At 34.6% G+C, this 14237-nt stretch overlaps 1 protein-coding gene and 1 long non-coding RNA gene across 2 annotated transcripts in view; one reads left to right on the top strand and one right to left on the bottom strand.

Annotated features, from left to right (window-relative positions):
• The window catches only part of LOC121736160, a 326212-nt gene extending 314860 nt beyond the window's left edge, over positions 1-11352 (bottom strand). Inside the window, exon 1 of the long non-coding RNA XR_006036982.1 lies at positions 11245-11352. This is a non-coding gene — a long non-coding RNA (uncharacterized LOC121736160). The remainder of the gene's footprint in view (positions 1-11244) is intronic.
• LOC121736147 (nischarin) lies at positions 731-6525 on the top strand. The gene is made up of 4 exons (XM_042127229.1): positions 731-1303; positions 2113-2359; positions 2907-3025; positions 5589-6525. Exons 1-4 carry the CDS (start codon positions 863-865, stop codon positions 6177-6179), a joined length of 1398 nt encoding a protein of 465 aa, XP_041983163.1. The 5' UTR covers positions 731-862; the 3' UTR covers positions 6180-6525.
• Positions 11353-14237: the final 2885 nt, after the last annotated feature.

Raw genomic sequence — 14237 nt, 5'->3', positions numbered from 1 at the left:
GATTAACGCCCACTCGTGGGCCGCCAGTGAGAGCGCTATGACCATCATTTTCCTTATTGCCTTTACGTAGGTAATTAGACCCATGTAGAACCGCCATCCTGGTACAAAATATGACCAAGAATTTTGTGTCACCATCTCCCGGTCTATAATAAGTAGCCTTCCTGCCAAATTTTGATATATTGATCCTTGTTAAAAATAAAAATACACGACGTATTTTTTCTTTTATAACCACAGTACTAAAATGTTGCGAAATGGCTTCCGAAAGTTATCCTAAGAAACACCACGTGTCCACTCGCGCGTGTGGTGCCCCCGCGCGCGCTCCTCCCCCCGCGTCACCCCCGCTCATTCCCCCGCGCCGCGAGAGGGTGACCGTCCTGCAACGATTTAAATGGGATAAATATGTCATTAAAAAAAATAACAACCAATTTTTTTGTTAAATGGACTCTCCTAATGATACTAGGAAAAATTTGGCAGGAAGGTTTAATTGCACCCTGTATATTGGCTCCCGTTTCTATGTAGGCTACAGAGTTGCTTCATTCATAATAGACGACGCACAGCGCCATCTATTATGAATTTTTCGATTTTAGGTCAAAATCTTTTTGTTTCCCGCAATTTAGTAGACACTGGCCATGGTTTTACACCCGAAGTGCCATAATAAGAAAAAAAATGTCATTAATAAAGTGTCAAAATGACAGTGACATTAGGAAAAAGAACAAAAATATTTCCACAATCCACACAAGAATTTTCCACATTGCAGTGTATTTTATAAAATATACCGTGACGAGTTACGTCATTTACAAAGCAATATTTATATAATGCATTTGTGATACAAAATTATATCCAAGACGTGTTAGCCTGCAAAATGTCCTCATTTATAAATCATAGAAACGAAAGTACAGTGAGTGTTGTGGAAGCAAGTGCGAAAGATAACGTAACGTTTTATAAAATCGTAATAAAAGTGGGTTCAGTGCAGTGGAGCGTTCTGCATCGGTACAGTGATTTTGTGGATCTGAACGACAAGTTGGTGGCTGATCATGGGCTGGCCAAAGACCTGTTGCCACCGAAAAAAGTTATACGAAACAAATCACCAAAATTTGTGGAACAGAGGCGAGAAGCGTTGGATGTGTATTTAAAGAATGTTTTTAACTTCTTGAAGCTGTCGATGCCCACAATTCTAGCTCACTTCCTGGATTTTCACTTGTATGACATATTTTTTATCCTGCAAGAGTTGGCTAAGAAATTATTTTTGGATGGGGACAAACTACTAGAATGTGAAAAAACGCATAAGTTTAAGCCTATAGAGGTTTGTACTTATTTTGCTGTAACTGCCTTCAGTATGTAACATCTTTTGAAAAACTAAAATTTTAAAAATTAATTAAGTCTATGAATAGAACTCAAGGGCAAAGTTATTGTGAGTCATACTGTACTACATCCTGTCTCTGGGGACTATGAACATATATTATGAACATATAGTATTTAACACATAACATAATCTGTACATGTAGCAATATAAAAAAAGACTGGTTGCACTCCGGGAGTGCCGGCAGAAGTGAAAACTTGATTATTAACGTTGTAAATAATTTTTTACCCATTTTTATGAAAATTGATTTTTAAAAAATCGATTAACAAATCGAAACCCTTTCAATCGATTAAAAATATCAATAATTGAAAAAAAACAATAGATTGTTCCATTAATTGATTTCGATGTTACAACACTACTCTCCAAACTGATTAAACACAAGGTTGACAAAGACAAGTGTTTTATTGACCTTTTTTAATATGCAAAAAGGTTTTACAAAGAGACAAAATAATAACTAGCCTACCAATATTAATAATTTATACAAAAATGACTCTGTTTGTCCGTCTGTTACCGAAAAGGTAACACCCAAAACGGTGAACTGATTTTGCTCAAAATTAGGGCAGTCGTACTTTAAGACCCGGGAAAAAACATAGGATACTTACTTTTTATCCTGGAAAAATACACACACTACAATTCTTGCACAATAAGCGAATTCTGGCGCAGTGGAGTTGCGGGAATCATCTGTTACAAATTGTATTTATCAATCAAATAAAAATGCATCCATTTATATTATAACCGTGTTATCATTTCAGTTACATGCAATAAGTGAACGACTCAAAATGGCATGTCCACAAACTGAAACGCAGGATAAAATGTACGACTTCAGTCATGTACTGGATTTCTGCTCCCAAGTCCGATCACTGAGCATTGAAGGTAGCTACGAGAAGCTCGGCACGAGTAACATCATACCAAACAATCTGCAGTTTGATCTGATACCGTTTAAGGCGTTGTTGGAGTTGAAAATAATGGGTGTGCCCATGAGTTGTATTACTAGTGTTGGTAAGTGTCTTTTTATTTTAAGGTTGGTTAGTCACCAGTGCTAATGGCAATGAAGCGTAACTTTTTTAAACCAATTGATTAAGCCATTTTGAAATTTGCATGGATGACTCAACCTTACCAGAGAAATAAATGTACAACCAATCTAAGAAATTGCATAAAATTTAAAAATTTCCATGTTTTTTGTGTGATCATCAATTGACCCCAGACCTCTAAAGAATCATGTAACTATTAGTGATTTATGTGTATCAATAAATTTATACTTGATTTGTTTTGAAACAACTATACTCTATAGCCATTTCAAATAGGAATAGAAAGGAGTTTAATGTAAAAAATTACTATGATATTTTAAAGCGTTTGCTTGCGTGAGTGAGTGCATGCATGCGTGTGCTTGCGTGCGTGTGCGGGCGTGCTTGCGTGCATTCGTGCGTGCGTGAACACGCATATGTCTTGAAGTATTAATGTAGCTCTCGTTTACCAATATGTTTTCGTATTAATTATGTTGTCTTCGAGATGAATAATATTATAATAAAAAGTGTTATCTTTTCAGGAACATTGAGGGAGACTCTAGTTAGTTTATCAGTATTAATAGCGTCTGTGGTCTCACTGAACGAGTTTCTTCTGGTGGATGTACTACACAAGGAACCATCAAGTCTCGCTGATACTGTGGTAAGTATGTCTTTGTGTTTTGTTAGCGTTTACGATAAACGCTTGCCACTTGTCTACTAGGGCTGCTTTGCCGCGTAAACAAATTCCATGAAAACTATACTTTTTGTCCTGGCATAATAAGGGAGATCGCAGACAGGCGAGACGGCACGTGCGCCGCAGACTCGATCACACAAAAAGTTTGCGATCTTCCTTATAGTAACTTATGTTCCACTGTCTATTCTATGCCAAACATTAAAATCCACAGAGTATATAAGCATTATACATATTAGTAAAAGACTAGAATGAATGTATTGCAAAATTAACTATATAATATAATAGTATAATCTCTAAGTCAAACTTCAGTCTTCTAAATTGCAATGTCTATTTTAATTAGAAATTTCGAATCTAGATTACAAAAGAAAGCGTATAATTGCTTTGCCTTAGAAACTTTAGCATTGTTAAGCATTCTACTTTCGACATTATACTTTTGTGAGAATGTAATTAAGGTCAGTGCACAATTTTTGTTTTGTTTTAACCAGTTTTATTATGATCCCCAAAAATAATTTTATGTACTTTTATACATATAATATCTGATACTAATAAGTATGTACTTATATAAAATGTATAGTGTAAAAGTATGTACTTAAATAAAACCGAGGGGGGGCAGGGATCCCCTGGATCATGTTGACGTCCCTACTAAGTATATTATCTAGTACTTTTATCTATAAAAATTAAAAATTAAGAAAACGAATTTTTGCTATTTGTTTGCAATAAGTACAATATTTTTGCAACTAAAAATTATTAATTTTTATTCTTTATAAACACCTAGCTGATGAAAATCTTTTTTGCCCCCCCTGGCCCAGAACCTGGGTAATTCCCCCCCCCCCCCCGGGCACCACAACCTGGTTAATTCCCCCCCCCTCCCCCTTCCCGCCCATGTTTGCGGCATTGCCACAGCCAAATCGCAAGTATTTATAAACAATACAATTAATTAATATGCAATTAAAGATTAATCAAAATATAGGAAATTAAAAATGCCGCAATAGCTGTTATCAAAGTAATAAGTCAGAGGTCGAGCTTATCGGCGTAACTGGGTCATATTACTGTTAATTACTGGGTAACACATGTGCCTTATGTAATAATATGATAGTAAATATCGTGTTTTGTTTAACTAGATATTAACCGCAATTTCGTTACGAGAGCGATCATGCGAGAACTGTACATTTTCGGGATAAAAACTCTTATGCTAAGTACTCACTGTATACGGTTTTGCTCGATCGAGCAATGACGTCGAGCAAAACCCGCGGCTCGGGATTTCGTCCACACATTCAGCATTGCTCGATAGTTTTACTCTAAATCCATACATTTCATTCCATCAAACCGGCTCGATGCGAGCCTTCGAGCTGTCAGTTTTGCGGTCCACACAGTAATTATTACACAATTTGGAGTAAAACTTTGAGCCAAACCGTATGTGAGTACCTACTTAGCATTATTGGGAATCTACATTTTTAACCGACTTCCAAAAAAGAGGATATTTCTGAATTCGACCGTAGGTATATGTTTTTTTTATCTGATTGGATATTCTCATTAGGTTTTGAAAAAAGAAAACAGAAACTTTAGCTAAGTTTCTGTTTACAAGTTACAACATTCAAGTTTTATGTTTTTCTCGTATTCTATGTGTTAGTTATTTTTTTTATATTCAAATGTCTTCAACGAGTCACGGGTTTTCCCCGAGTGTCGCTGACGTAACTTTATAATTTTCAACAGAGTCAATCTCTATTGGCATAAGTTCCGTTTCATGCATATGGCATTTTTCAAATGTTTTCGTAACAATAATTTTATACTCCTATTTCACAGTTAATATTTATAATTTTATATTAATAAGTTAACATTTAGCAACTTTTCATTTTTATTCATTTACAATTATAGGAAACATTTGTTTTTGTAGATGGAATATAATTTATTACATTTTGATTTTTTTTGTTTTCTTGTCAAAAAAAACCCGTAGCAAGGAACATGAAAACTGTCACCCTGTCACCCATATCATCTTAAAACTCACAAACTATAGTTTTGTGCATTCTATCATCTGTGTTATAATTTTATCGGTTTGTGTGACCAATATCTATTCAAACTGTTTATTGCTGCATAATATTTTACGCTCTCGGGCTATTCATACTAATGGCAGGTATTACACGCATCAATATTATCACGATTCCGTGATAATATTGATAGTGTAATAGGCCGAATCGCAGTATCACAGTACACGTCTTGTGAATCACGTGATACTAGAATCATGATTTAATATTGATGCGTGTAATACCTGCCAATGCGATTGAAAGAGATTATTAGCAATGAGTCTATGTACGAAATTCTTTTGGCGTAATTTTTATGGCCTATTTTTTTCTTATTCGCAGCTCAGGTTAATCATATCCCACGCCAAAAAATCCAATAGCCAAAACTGCGTCAATTGAGATTTTAAACTCCATATCAAATACCAAAAGTAGTTGACAAATTTTTGTATGTTACATAAATAAACATACTTCACTCGCAAACTTTGCCTTAAATTTGGCTCAATGTTTTTCAGATATGGAAGAAACTATCAAGCATAGCGTTCGCGAGCAACAACATAAACAGCATCGACTGGGCTATCAAGCTGGTACCCAAGCTGCAGCACCTCAACCTGTCGTCCAATAAGCTGGACCAGCTGTGCGACATCTCCAGCCTCCACCAGCTCCAAGTCCTCAACCTGTCCATGAACAGGTTCCAACTCTGCGAAAATTGGCACGCCAAAATAGGTAATATCGTCAAAATAGACCTGTCGCAGAACAAAGTGGAATCTCTACGAGGTTTCTCCAGGTTATATTCTTTGCAGAGTCTGGACTTGAGCTGCAATTTGGTTACCGATGTGGAGGAGGTGCAGTATATCTGTAACCTCCCGTGTTTAGAGTACCTCCGTTTGACGGCCAACCCAGTGGCTTCATCCATAGACTATAGAGTGAAAGTCATAGAGCAATTCAACTCTAGAATGACAGAAATATATTTGGACAACGAAAAAGCTTCAGAGAAAGAGTTGGATACAGCACTAGTATTGCAGGCTCTAAGAATAGTGAAGGAAGGTAAGACGCCATCGTTCCTACAGACGAGCCAGACTAGCCACAATTTTAATAAAAGTTGACAGTAGAATATACATTGGCGTATAACTGACATACAGAACCTACAAGGATGTTTTGGCGCGTGGACGCAGAGCAATGTCATTTTGGCCATGTTCGCAATGATAAATATGACAGAAATACGTGAGATTAAAACAGCTGTCTCAAATGAAACGTTTTACCAAATGGCGGTGTTCTGATTTTGAATGCGTCAAAACAGCCTTGAAAGTCTGTTGAAAACTCTTTTGTGCGTGGCGCTATGTGTGGGTAACACACACACACAGGCGCGTATGTATGGGGTCGTGACACTAACAACATTACTAACATTTATACGTGGGAGAGCCATGCTTAGGCACGAATGGGCCGGCTTGACCGGAGAAATACCACGTTCTCACAGAAAACCGGCGTGAAACAGCGCTAGCGCTGTGTTTCGCCGAGTGAGTGAGTTTACCGGAGGCCCAATCCCCTACCCTATTCCCTTCCCATCCCTACCCTCCCCTATTACCTCTTAAAAGACCGGCAAGGCACCTGCAGCTCTTCTGATGCTGCGAGTGTCCATGGGCGACGGAAGTTGCTTTCCATCAGGTTTGCTCGTTTGCCCCCTTATTTCATAAAAAAAATATTTATAAATGCGAAAGTGTTTCTATCTGTTGCCCTCTCACGTTTAAACGGTTTAACCGATTTGGATTTTTGGTGTGGAGATACTTTTTTTAACCCCCGACAAAAAAGAGGGGTGTTATAAGTTTGACGTGTCTGTCTATCTGTCTGTCTGTTTGTCTGTGTGTGTATCTGTCCGTGGCATCGTAGCATCCAAACGAATGGACCTATTTTGATCTAGTTTTTTTTGTTTGAAAGCTGACATGATCGAGAGTGTTCTTAGCTATAGTTCATCATCATCAGCCTGCTCAGTGCTGGACAATCAGGGTTTATCTGGTTCATGAAAGGCCGTTAGCAACTTGTAGTCGTTTGATGGGTTTTATATTTCATTCTAGTTCGTGACATTTGTGAATATACAATATACGTATACACATAATAATGGAAAGTTGACCTGGTGCTGCAGCATCACCTGGTAATCAATAGGATATCCAATTCCTCGCCAACTTAGAGCAGAGGTTTCGTGTTTGGGCTCATTTTAATTGCGACAACCAGTAAGAAGTAGATAAAGTATAAACAGTAAATATTTACATGCTACTGCAGCAGCATCACCTGGATTCTATAGGAACCGAGCTTCTTATGAACCCAAAGTGGAGGTTTCATGTTTGGGCTCATATTAACGGCCTCATCGAAAAGGACATTGATAGATGGTAATCATGAGAATATGATTCTGTTGATAGGAATTATTCTGCACTATAACCAACACAAGTTTAAAAAGTATGAAATAAAATAAAATTAAGAAATTTAAAAAAAACCCCGCCAAAACAACTTTAAAAAGTAATGAAATAATATTTACTGCATTTAAGTTCAAATAATTCCTAACTTGTGTAAAGTAATATTTTAGACCATAATTGTTGTCAAGGTGTGTCGGGGGACCGCTAATGTAGATGTTTGATTTCGCATAACAAGTTTAAGGATCAATTCACAGCGATCTGAATCGAGATATTATTATATAGGTAATCAGCGACTTGGCGGTTGTAGGTTGTAGTTTACTTGGCCGTCCCCCGACACACCGTGACAACAATTATTATGGACTAAAATATTACTTTACACAAGTTAGGAATTATTTGAACTTAAATGCAGTAAATATTATTTCATTACTTTTTAAAGTTGTTTTGGCGGGGTTTTTTTTAAATTTCTTAATTTAATTTTATTATAGGACTATTTTGATATCGAAAAATGGACGGTTCTCGCGCGATAAACGGATTTTGGCGCAACGGAGTTGCGGGCGTCATCTAGCACATAATAAAGCTGTATGCACACACCCACACATAACGCTGCGTGCAAATATGAGTAATCTAGACAATATTAATAGAAAATATAATATACAGTTCGATAAGGCTTTATATGAACGTGGCGAGAAAAGGAACTAAATGCTTAGCTATCACACAGAAACGTCGTTTTTGACATGTGTTTGACAGTTCTCCTTTACCAGCAGCGCTCCCGTCAATGTCACCCGCGTTCATTTAAAGCTAGATTTTAAAAGCCTTGTCGAGCTGTGCCGTAATTAAAATATTATTTTTGTTGTGGTTTATTATTGCCTTATTATTTTATTTTGTGACAATGAGTTTTTCATCTGTGATACGAACGTGTTTACGATATCCAAACTGTAGAATCTTTGATACTAGAGTATACTTAAAAACTTATCAGTAACAAAAGAGTTTCAATAATTAAAGATAGAAACTATTGAAATTAAAAATATATATAATATATACCTATAAAGTTCCTTTTATGATTAATATTATTAATTAATTTCGATTTATTGTTTTATTCGTCTTTTCTTACATTATTGTAAGTACTCAAAAAGTAATCTCCTAAAATTCTTCCTAAAGTGGCACGAAATAAGTGGTGCTGAAAAAAGCCTCTATTTTCGTCTAGATAATAAAAAACTTACTCTGATTTAGGGCCGGTTTCACCACTTTCTGATAAAGTGCCGGATAGGCTACATAGCCTATCTTATTTATCAAATCTGTCAAGTTAAGTGGTGGATAGCCTATCCGGCACTTAACAGGAAGTGGTGAAACAAGCCCTTAATCTTTCATAACAGCTGTTAAAATAATATCCCAGAGGATTATTCAGAAATAATGGAAAAAAAATCTTCGTGTGTATTCCCATTTAACTGTTGTATATTGCTTTAATTGGTTCTAAAATATATTTATCGTGTAAATAATTATTGAATTAGTATTTTAATAACATATTATTATTGTAAGAAAAAAACATTGAAATATTACATTTCTACAATAAAATCAATAAATTTGAATTTGATAAAGGTATGTCTACATTTTGTTATTATTTACTATTAAAAGATAAGAATGATAATAATTGTTGCATTCCATTTATAATTAACGATTAATGATTAATATTAATGTTTTATAAAATGACATGTTATCTATATATTATGTAAGTAATAAGTTTATGATCATGTTTCACCACTTCATGATAAGTGCCGGATAGCCTATCCACAACTTATCTGACAGATAGAGTATGGAATATGTAGATAGATAAGTTGCGGATAATCTATCCGGCACTTATCAGAAAGTAGTGAAACTTGCCCTAAGAATTTCACAAAATTTTGCAATTTTAATAAAGAAACTATTGAAATTGATGACAGCCCTAAAATCAAAATTTTGATTTAATGACAAAATATAATAATGTTTTTATTTCCTTGTTTATATCTTAACGACATGTCATAGTATAATTAATTACATTTTATGTTATTCATTATTAAAAGTTTATTATTGTAGGACATTAATAGTATTGATTTTTAAAAGTATTAAATTGTGATTTAATGTAATCATATTTTGTTTCTGTTGAATAAATTGGTATTAACTGTGTTTGTTAAATTTTCTTTATCTTGCTATAGCAATACATTATTTCATGCGCGAGCAGTCTTGTTTTGGCTTAACATGCCCATACACGGTACAATTTGTCGTTTCGATCGATCGTCAAGAAAATCGTCCAATCGATCTTTTGAACGTAAAATCGTTTGCGATATTGCTACACACGTAGAATTTGTCGTTTGATTTTAACATCGAGGAGATGAATCGTTACGATAATTGTCCCGTGTATGGCCACCTTTACGCCTTACGGCAAATAAATCGAAGACTCCTTGCATGTGTCATAAGGGTTACTTTTTATGTAACTTTTGCATGGGCAAGATACTGAGGCGCATGCCCATAAAAATCACAAAAATGCTCTTTCAGCGCTGCTACTGTCACAGTAAACTAGCTCTAAGTCTATGGTCTCTATGTAAGGGATACACATCCTAAGACCTAAAGTAGGTATACTATTAACCTTTTAATCCCCAAGCGGCCGGATCCGGCCGCCACAGATTATACTGCAGCCATTCCGTCTACACCCAAGCGGCCGGATGTGGCCGCGCTCTTTCGTTCGATTGAATTACGTATTTCGTCGACTTAGAGACTACTTTTGTATGAAGAAGTTTGGTTAGTTATGATCTACGATAAATTTGCCACATTCTGAATGCAAAATATTATACAATCTGTGGTCGACGAATATTTCTCAGTCATTTGAAAATCGTGAATTTTTCGTGTGTGTTCTGCCATGTTGTGTTGTATGTTTGATATTATTGATGGATTTAACGAATGTAAGTAGTAAAATAGTTTAATTTATTAATTATAATTTATAAATAGTTTTAGATAATCATTTGAAAGAAATACTTACATCGTAATAACTTCTAGTTTACACGAGAAACTTTGGTTTTTATTTATGTGATTTGAACGCGATTTGTTTAATATTTTTGTAAATAATTGACGTTACAAGCGTATATTATCGTGTACAAAACGATTTAGATCCTAGTAATAGTATATAATAGTATCGTTTTAGTAAAATAATCAAGATAAAAATTACCTATTTATAACGGCTTTTTGCCGGCCGCGGCCATTTTGAACTTTATTTGTATTGCACTAAGGACGAAGTTTGCTTGTGTATAATACCAAAACCGGTTTTTATTACTCTTATCTCTTATCTGTTTATTGATAACAAGTTAAGTTATTTCAAAGAATTGTTTACATAAACAGTTTGTATAGCTCTGTGTTATTGAGATTATAATAATGTATTAATATATTTGTTGCGAAATAGTTAGAAACATTGATTTCAAAGTTTTGCAGTGGTGAGACAAATATCACATCTGACTAAATACTATATTATGATGGCTTGATAGATAGAAAATTTAACATATATTATAATATTTTTCACACAAACATAAAATATGGATTAGATGTAAGGTTATTACATTATTTGTACAAAGAGGGTAGGCCGGGGGCCATTTTTTTTTGCAAACCACGTACCCTACATTTTTGCAAAGATTTTGGCACTTACTGAAGGGTTTGTTTAATTATTGTTTCCTTACACCCTATATTATAATAAAGAGCCAGGCTCTAGATTACATTTAAGAACAGTAGAAAATCATAATACGTTATGTGCTCCTGGTACTTCATAGTTTAAAACGAATGGGCTACCCTCATTAATTTTTCAGTTCACAAAATATTGGGGGTAGTCACAAGAAAAATCTTAGAATTAGTGGGTAGGTCGAAAAAATTGAACCCAATAAGTATATTTTGTTTAAATAAATAAATTTGAATTTGCAAACACCTCTTCATACGTTATGCGCTCCTGGTACTACATAGTTTAAAACAAGTGGGCTACCCCTGGGATTAATTAACAAGAATTTAGACAAAATATTGGGGGTAACTACAAAAAATCTTAGAATTAGTGGGTAAGTCGAAAAAATTGAACGCAAACACCTCTTCATACGTTATGCGCTCCTGGTACTTCATAGTTTAAAATAAAACAAATGACCTACCCCGATTACAATTTGTCAATTCACAAGAATTTAAACAAAATTTTTGGGGTAGTCACAAGAAAAATCTTAGAATTAGTGGGTAGGTCCAAAAAATTGAACGCAATAATTATTATTTGTTCAAATAAAGATATTTGAATTTGCAAACACCTCTTCATACGTACTTCACGAGCATAAAATGGCCAGGCGCTGGCGGGCGAAGATCCCTATGCTATATTCATGGTTTAAAGACCCAGGCAACTAGACTACAGTTTAGTGATTTTAAAATAACATTCTAATCAATCGCTGACAATGTTCTATTGTTATTTATTGTGTTCTAAGTTTTAACTACTTATTCGCTTGGGATTTAAAGCTGAAGGATAAAATATGATACAAAAATAAAACAATTGATTATAAAAATAAGTATATTAAGACCAACAAAATTCAACATTCATTCCACAAACCAAAGATGGTGATGATATTATGTAAGTTTAAACATAAGTTAGTTAAAATATATTATAGGAAGTAAAAATAATAACAAATTACTAATCTTATAATAATAATAATTGTGAAAATAATAAATGCATAGAAAGAGCTTAAGGGTGTATGGCAGTAATGAATTAAAATATACATATAAGTATTTAAATCAGATAGGAAAAAGATAGAGCACATGATTTAAAAACATTATAATAATAACAGTTTTATAATTTTGTTCAGTATTTTCAGATATGAAAACTGTACGATCCATGAATCGAACTCAAGTTGCAACTTTTTAAGAAAAAATCGATTAAGTTACAAAACCTAGAAAATAAGTCACGTGACATAAAGACTGAATATCTTTTTAAATATTTTTTAGAATAGATAACGATATAAAGCACCTTACAATTTCACTTAGTATACAATATGTGTATAGGATATTATAAAGAAAATATATCTACATAAACCAATATGTAGGCATTCAATATAACAGAAAAGCATAAGCATACATAAGTTTTAAAATTAGCTAGAGAACTTCGTGTATAAACTATAAAGCTAAAAATGAAAAAGCCTGGCCAAGAAAATGAAATGAATATTGAGGACTTATTCACAACATAAAGATGTGTTTTACTAAGATAGGGGTTTTTAAACGAGAATAAAATACACCACCCATGTTGAATTTGGGAGTAGTAAAACGACATTTCTATACGAAATATTACCCAAAGGTCGCAGCAGAGGGAGATACTAAAGCACATACAGTAAAAAAAAAACAAAATACGACATGCTGCACACGTCATATCAAAATATAATAGTCATATAATATAATATACAACAGAAACGTTGTCATACGTCGAACTATGGAGTGTAGATGGAGGAGAACTATCTCTGTATGTGAAAAGTGTCCGCTGAAATGCGTTAAATTAGGGTGGCGCTACAGTAGCAACAGGGTAAATTTTAAATCATTTAGGCCCGATTCGACCAAACTTGAAGTTACACGAGTATAACTATCATGAGAATAATTTTACTCCTCTAATTTACTCTAGGGTATTATCGTTTGCATTTTACCAAGTTACTCAAAGAGTATTTTTTTTTTTATTAAATAAGGGGGCAAACGAGCAAACGGGTCACCTGATGGTAAGCAACTACCGTCGCCCATGGACACTCGCAACATCAGAAGAGCTGCAGGTGCGTTGCCGGCCTTTTAAGAGGGTATACGCTCTTTTCTTGAAGGTTTGCAGGTCGTATCGGTCCGGAAATACTGCTGGTGACAGCCCATTCCAGAGTTTTACAGTGCGCGGCAGAAAGTTATGCGAAAAACGCACTGTGGAAGACTGCCACTCATCAAGGTGATGATGTTTTTCGCGTGGGACGATAGCAAAGAGTATGAAATAAAATGTCAATTATATTTCACAATGACACCGACCGTGACAGTTGAACCCTGTTGTGCAACTACTCTCATTTTAATATTTACTCCACCAAAATAGCCCGTGTAAATATTTACTCCCGTGTAATTACCTCATTCTTGGATTAGAAATTGGAAAAACGCAAAACCAGCTTACTCTTAGATTAGGAGACAGTTATACTCGAGTAAAATTTTACTCCAGTTTGGTCGAATCCGCCCAGCTTTTATTTCAGCTATTTTAGGTATATTTTTCAAAATATATTGGTATTAAGAGGGCAACTAACCCCAAAAATCAAACATCGTCCTTCTCTTTTCACAGTCACGCCCGTCTTTCATATGCCAGGTGAAAAAGGACGACGCAGATTCATCGCCAAATTAGTTTTTTCTCAATAACTCGATAAATATACAACATTTTAAAAATCCGCTAGGCCGATCTCTCAATGATAGAATTTTATACAGTGTGTTGAAATATTAACTTAGTTCAATGCACGGTTATGGCAATAAATGAAAAATTCATGAAAATTAGATGCATCTTTGTGAGTTTTTTCTATCGAGAAAATTTTAAGATATCGTGGTTTTGCTCAGATCGAATTCTCGGAAATATAATGTAGTATCTAATTTTAGAAAATGAAACAATTCGGGGCTTATTTTCAAGTATAAAAATGTATTATAAAATCGACACTTTAGGGTTAGTCTTAACCCAGTAATTCTGTGATTCGGCTATTCGGCTAACTTCAATTTATATTTTGT

The sequence above is a fragment of the Aricia agestis genome, chromosome 18 (genome assembly GCF_905147365.1).
Source record: "Aricia agestis chromosome 18, ilAriAges1.1, whole genome shotgun sequence".
Lineage (NCBI taxonomy): Eukaryota > Metazoa > Arthropoda > Insecta > Lepidoptera > Lycaenidae > Aricia > Aricia agestis.
Note: the sequence above shows the minus strand (reverse complement) of the source record. Positions and strands in the feature narration are given on the sequence as shown.

What these genes read in the sequence shown, in the direction of transcription:
- LOC121736147 (XM_042127229.1), top strand. Translation starts at nt 863, where the DNA reads ATGTCCTCATTTATAAATCATAGAAACGAAAGTACAGTGAGTGTTGTG. An exon ending in ATAAGTTTAAGCCTATAGAG is followed by an intron (nt 1,304 to 2,112) that starts GTTTGTACTTAT and finishes TTATCATTTCAG; the next exon opens with TTACATGCAATAAGTGAACG. An exon ending in GAGTTGTATTACTAGTGTTG is followed by an intron (nt 2,360 to 2,906) that starts GTAAGTGTCTTT and finishes TTATCTTTTCAG; the next exon opens with GAACATTGAGGGAGACTCTA.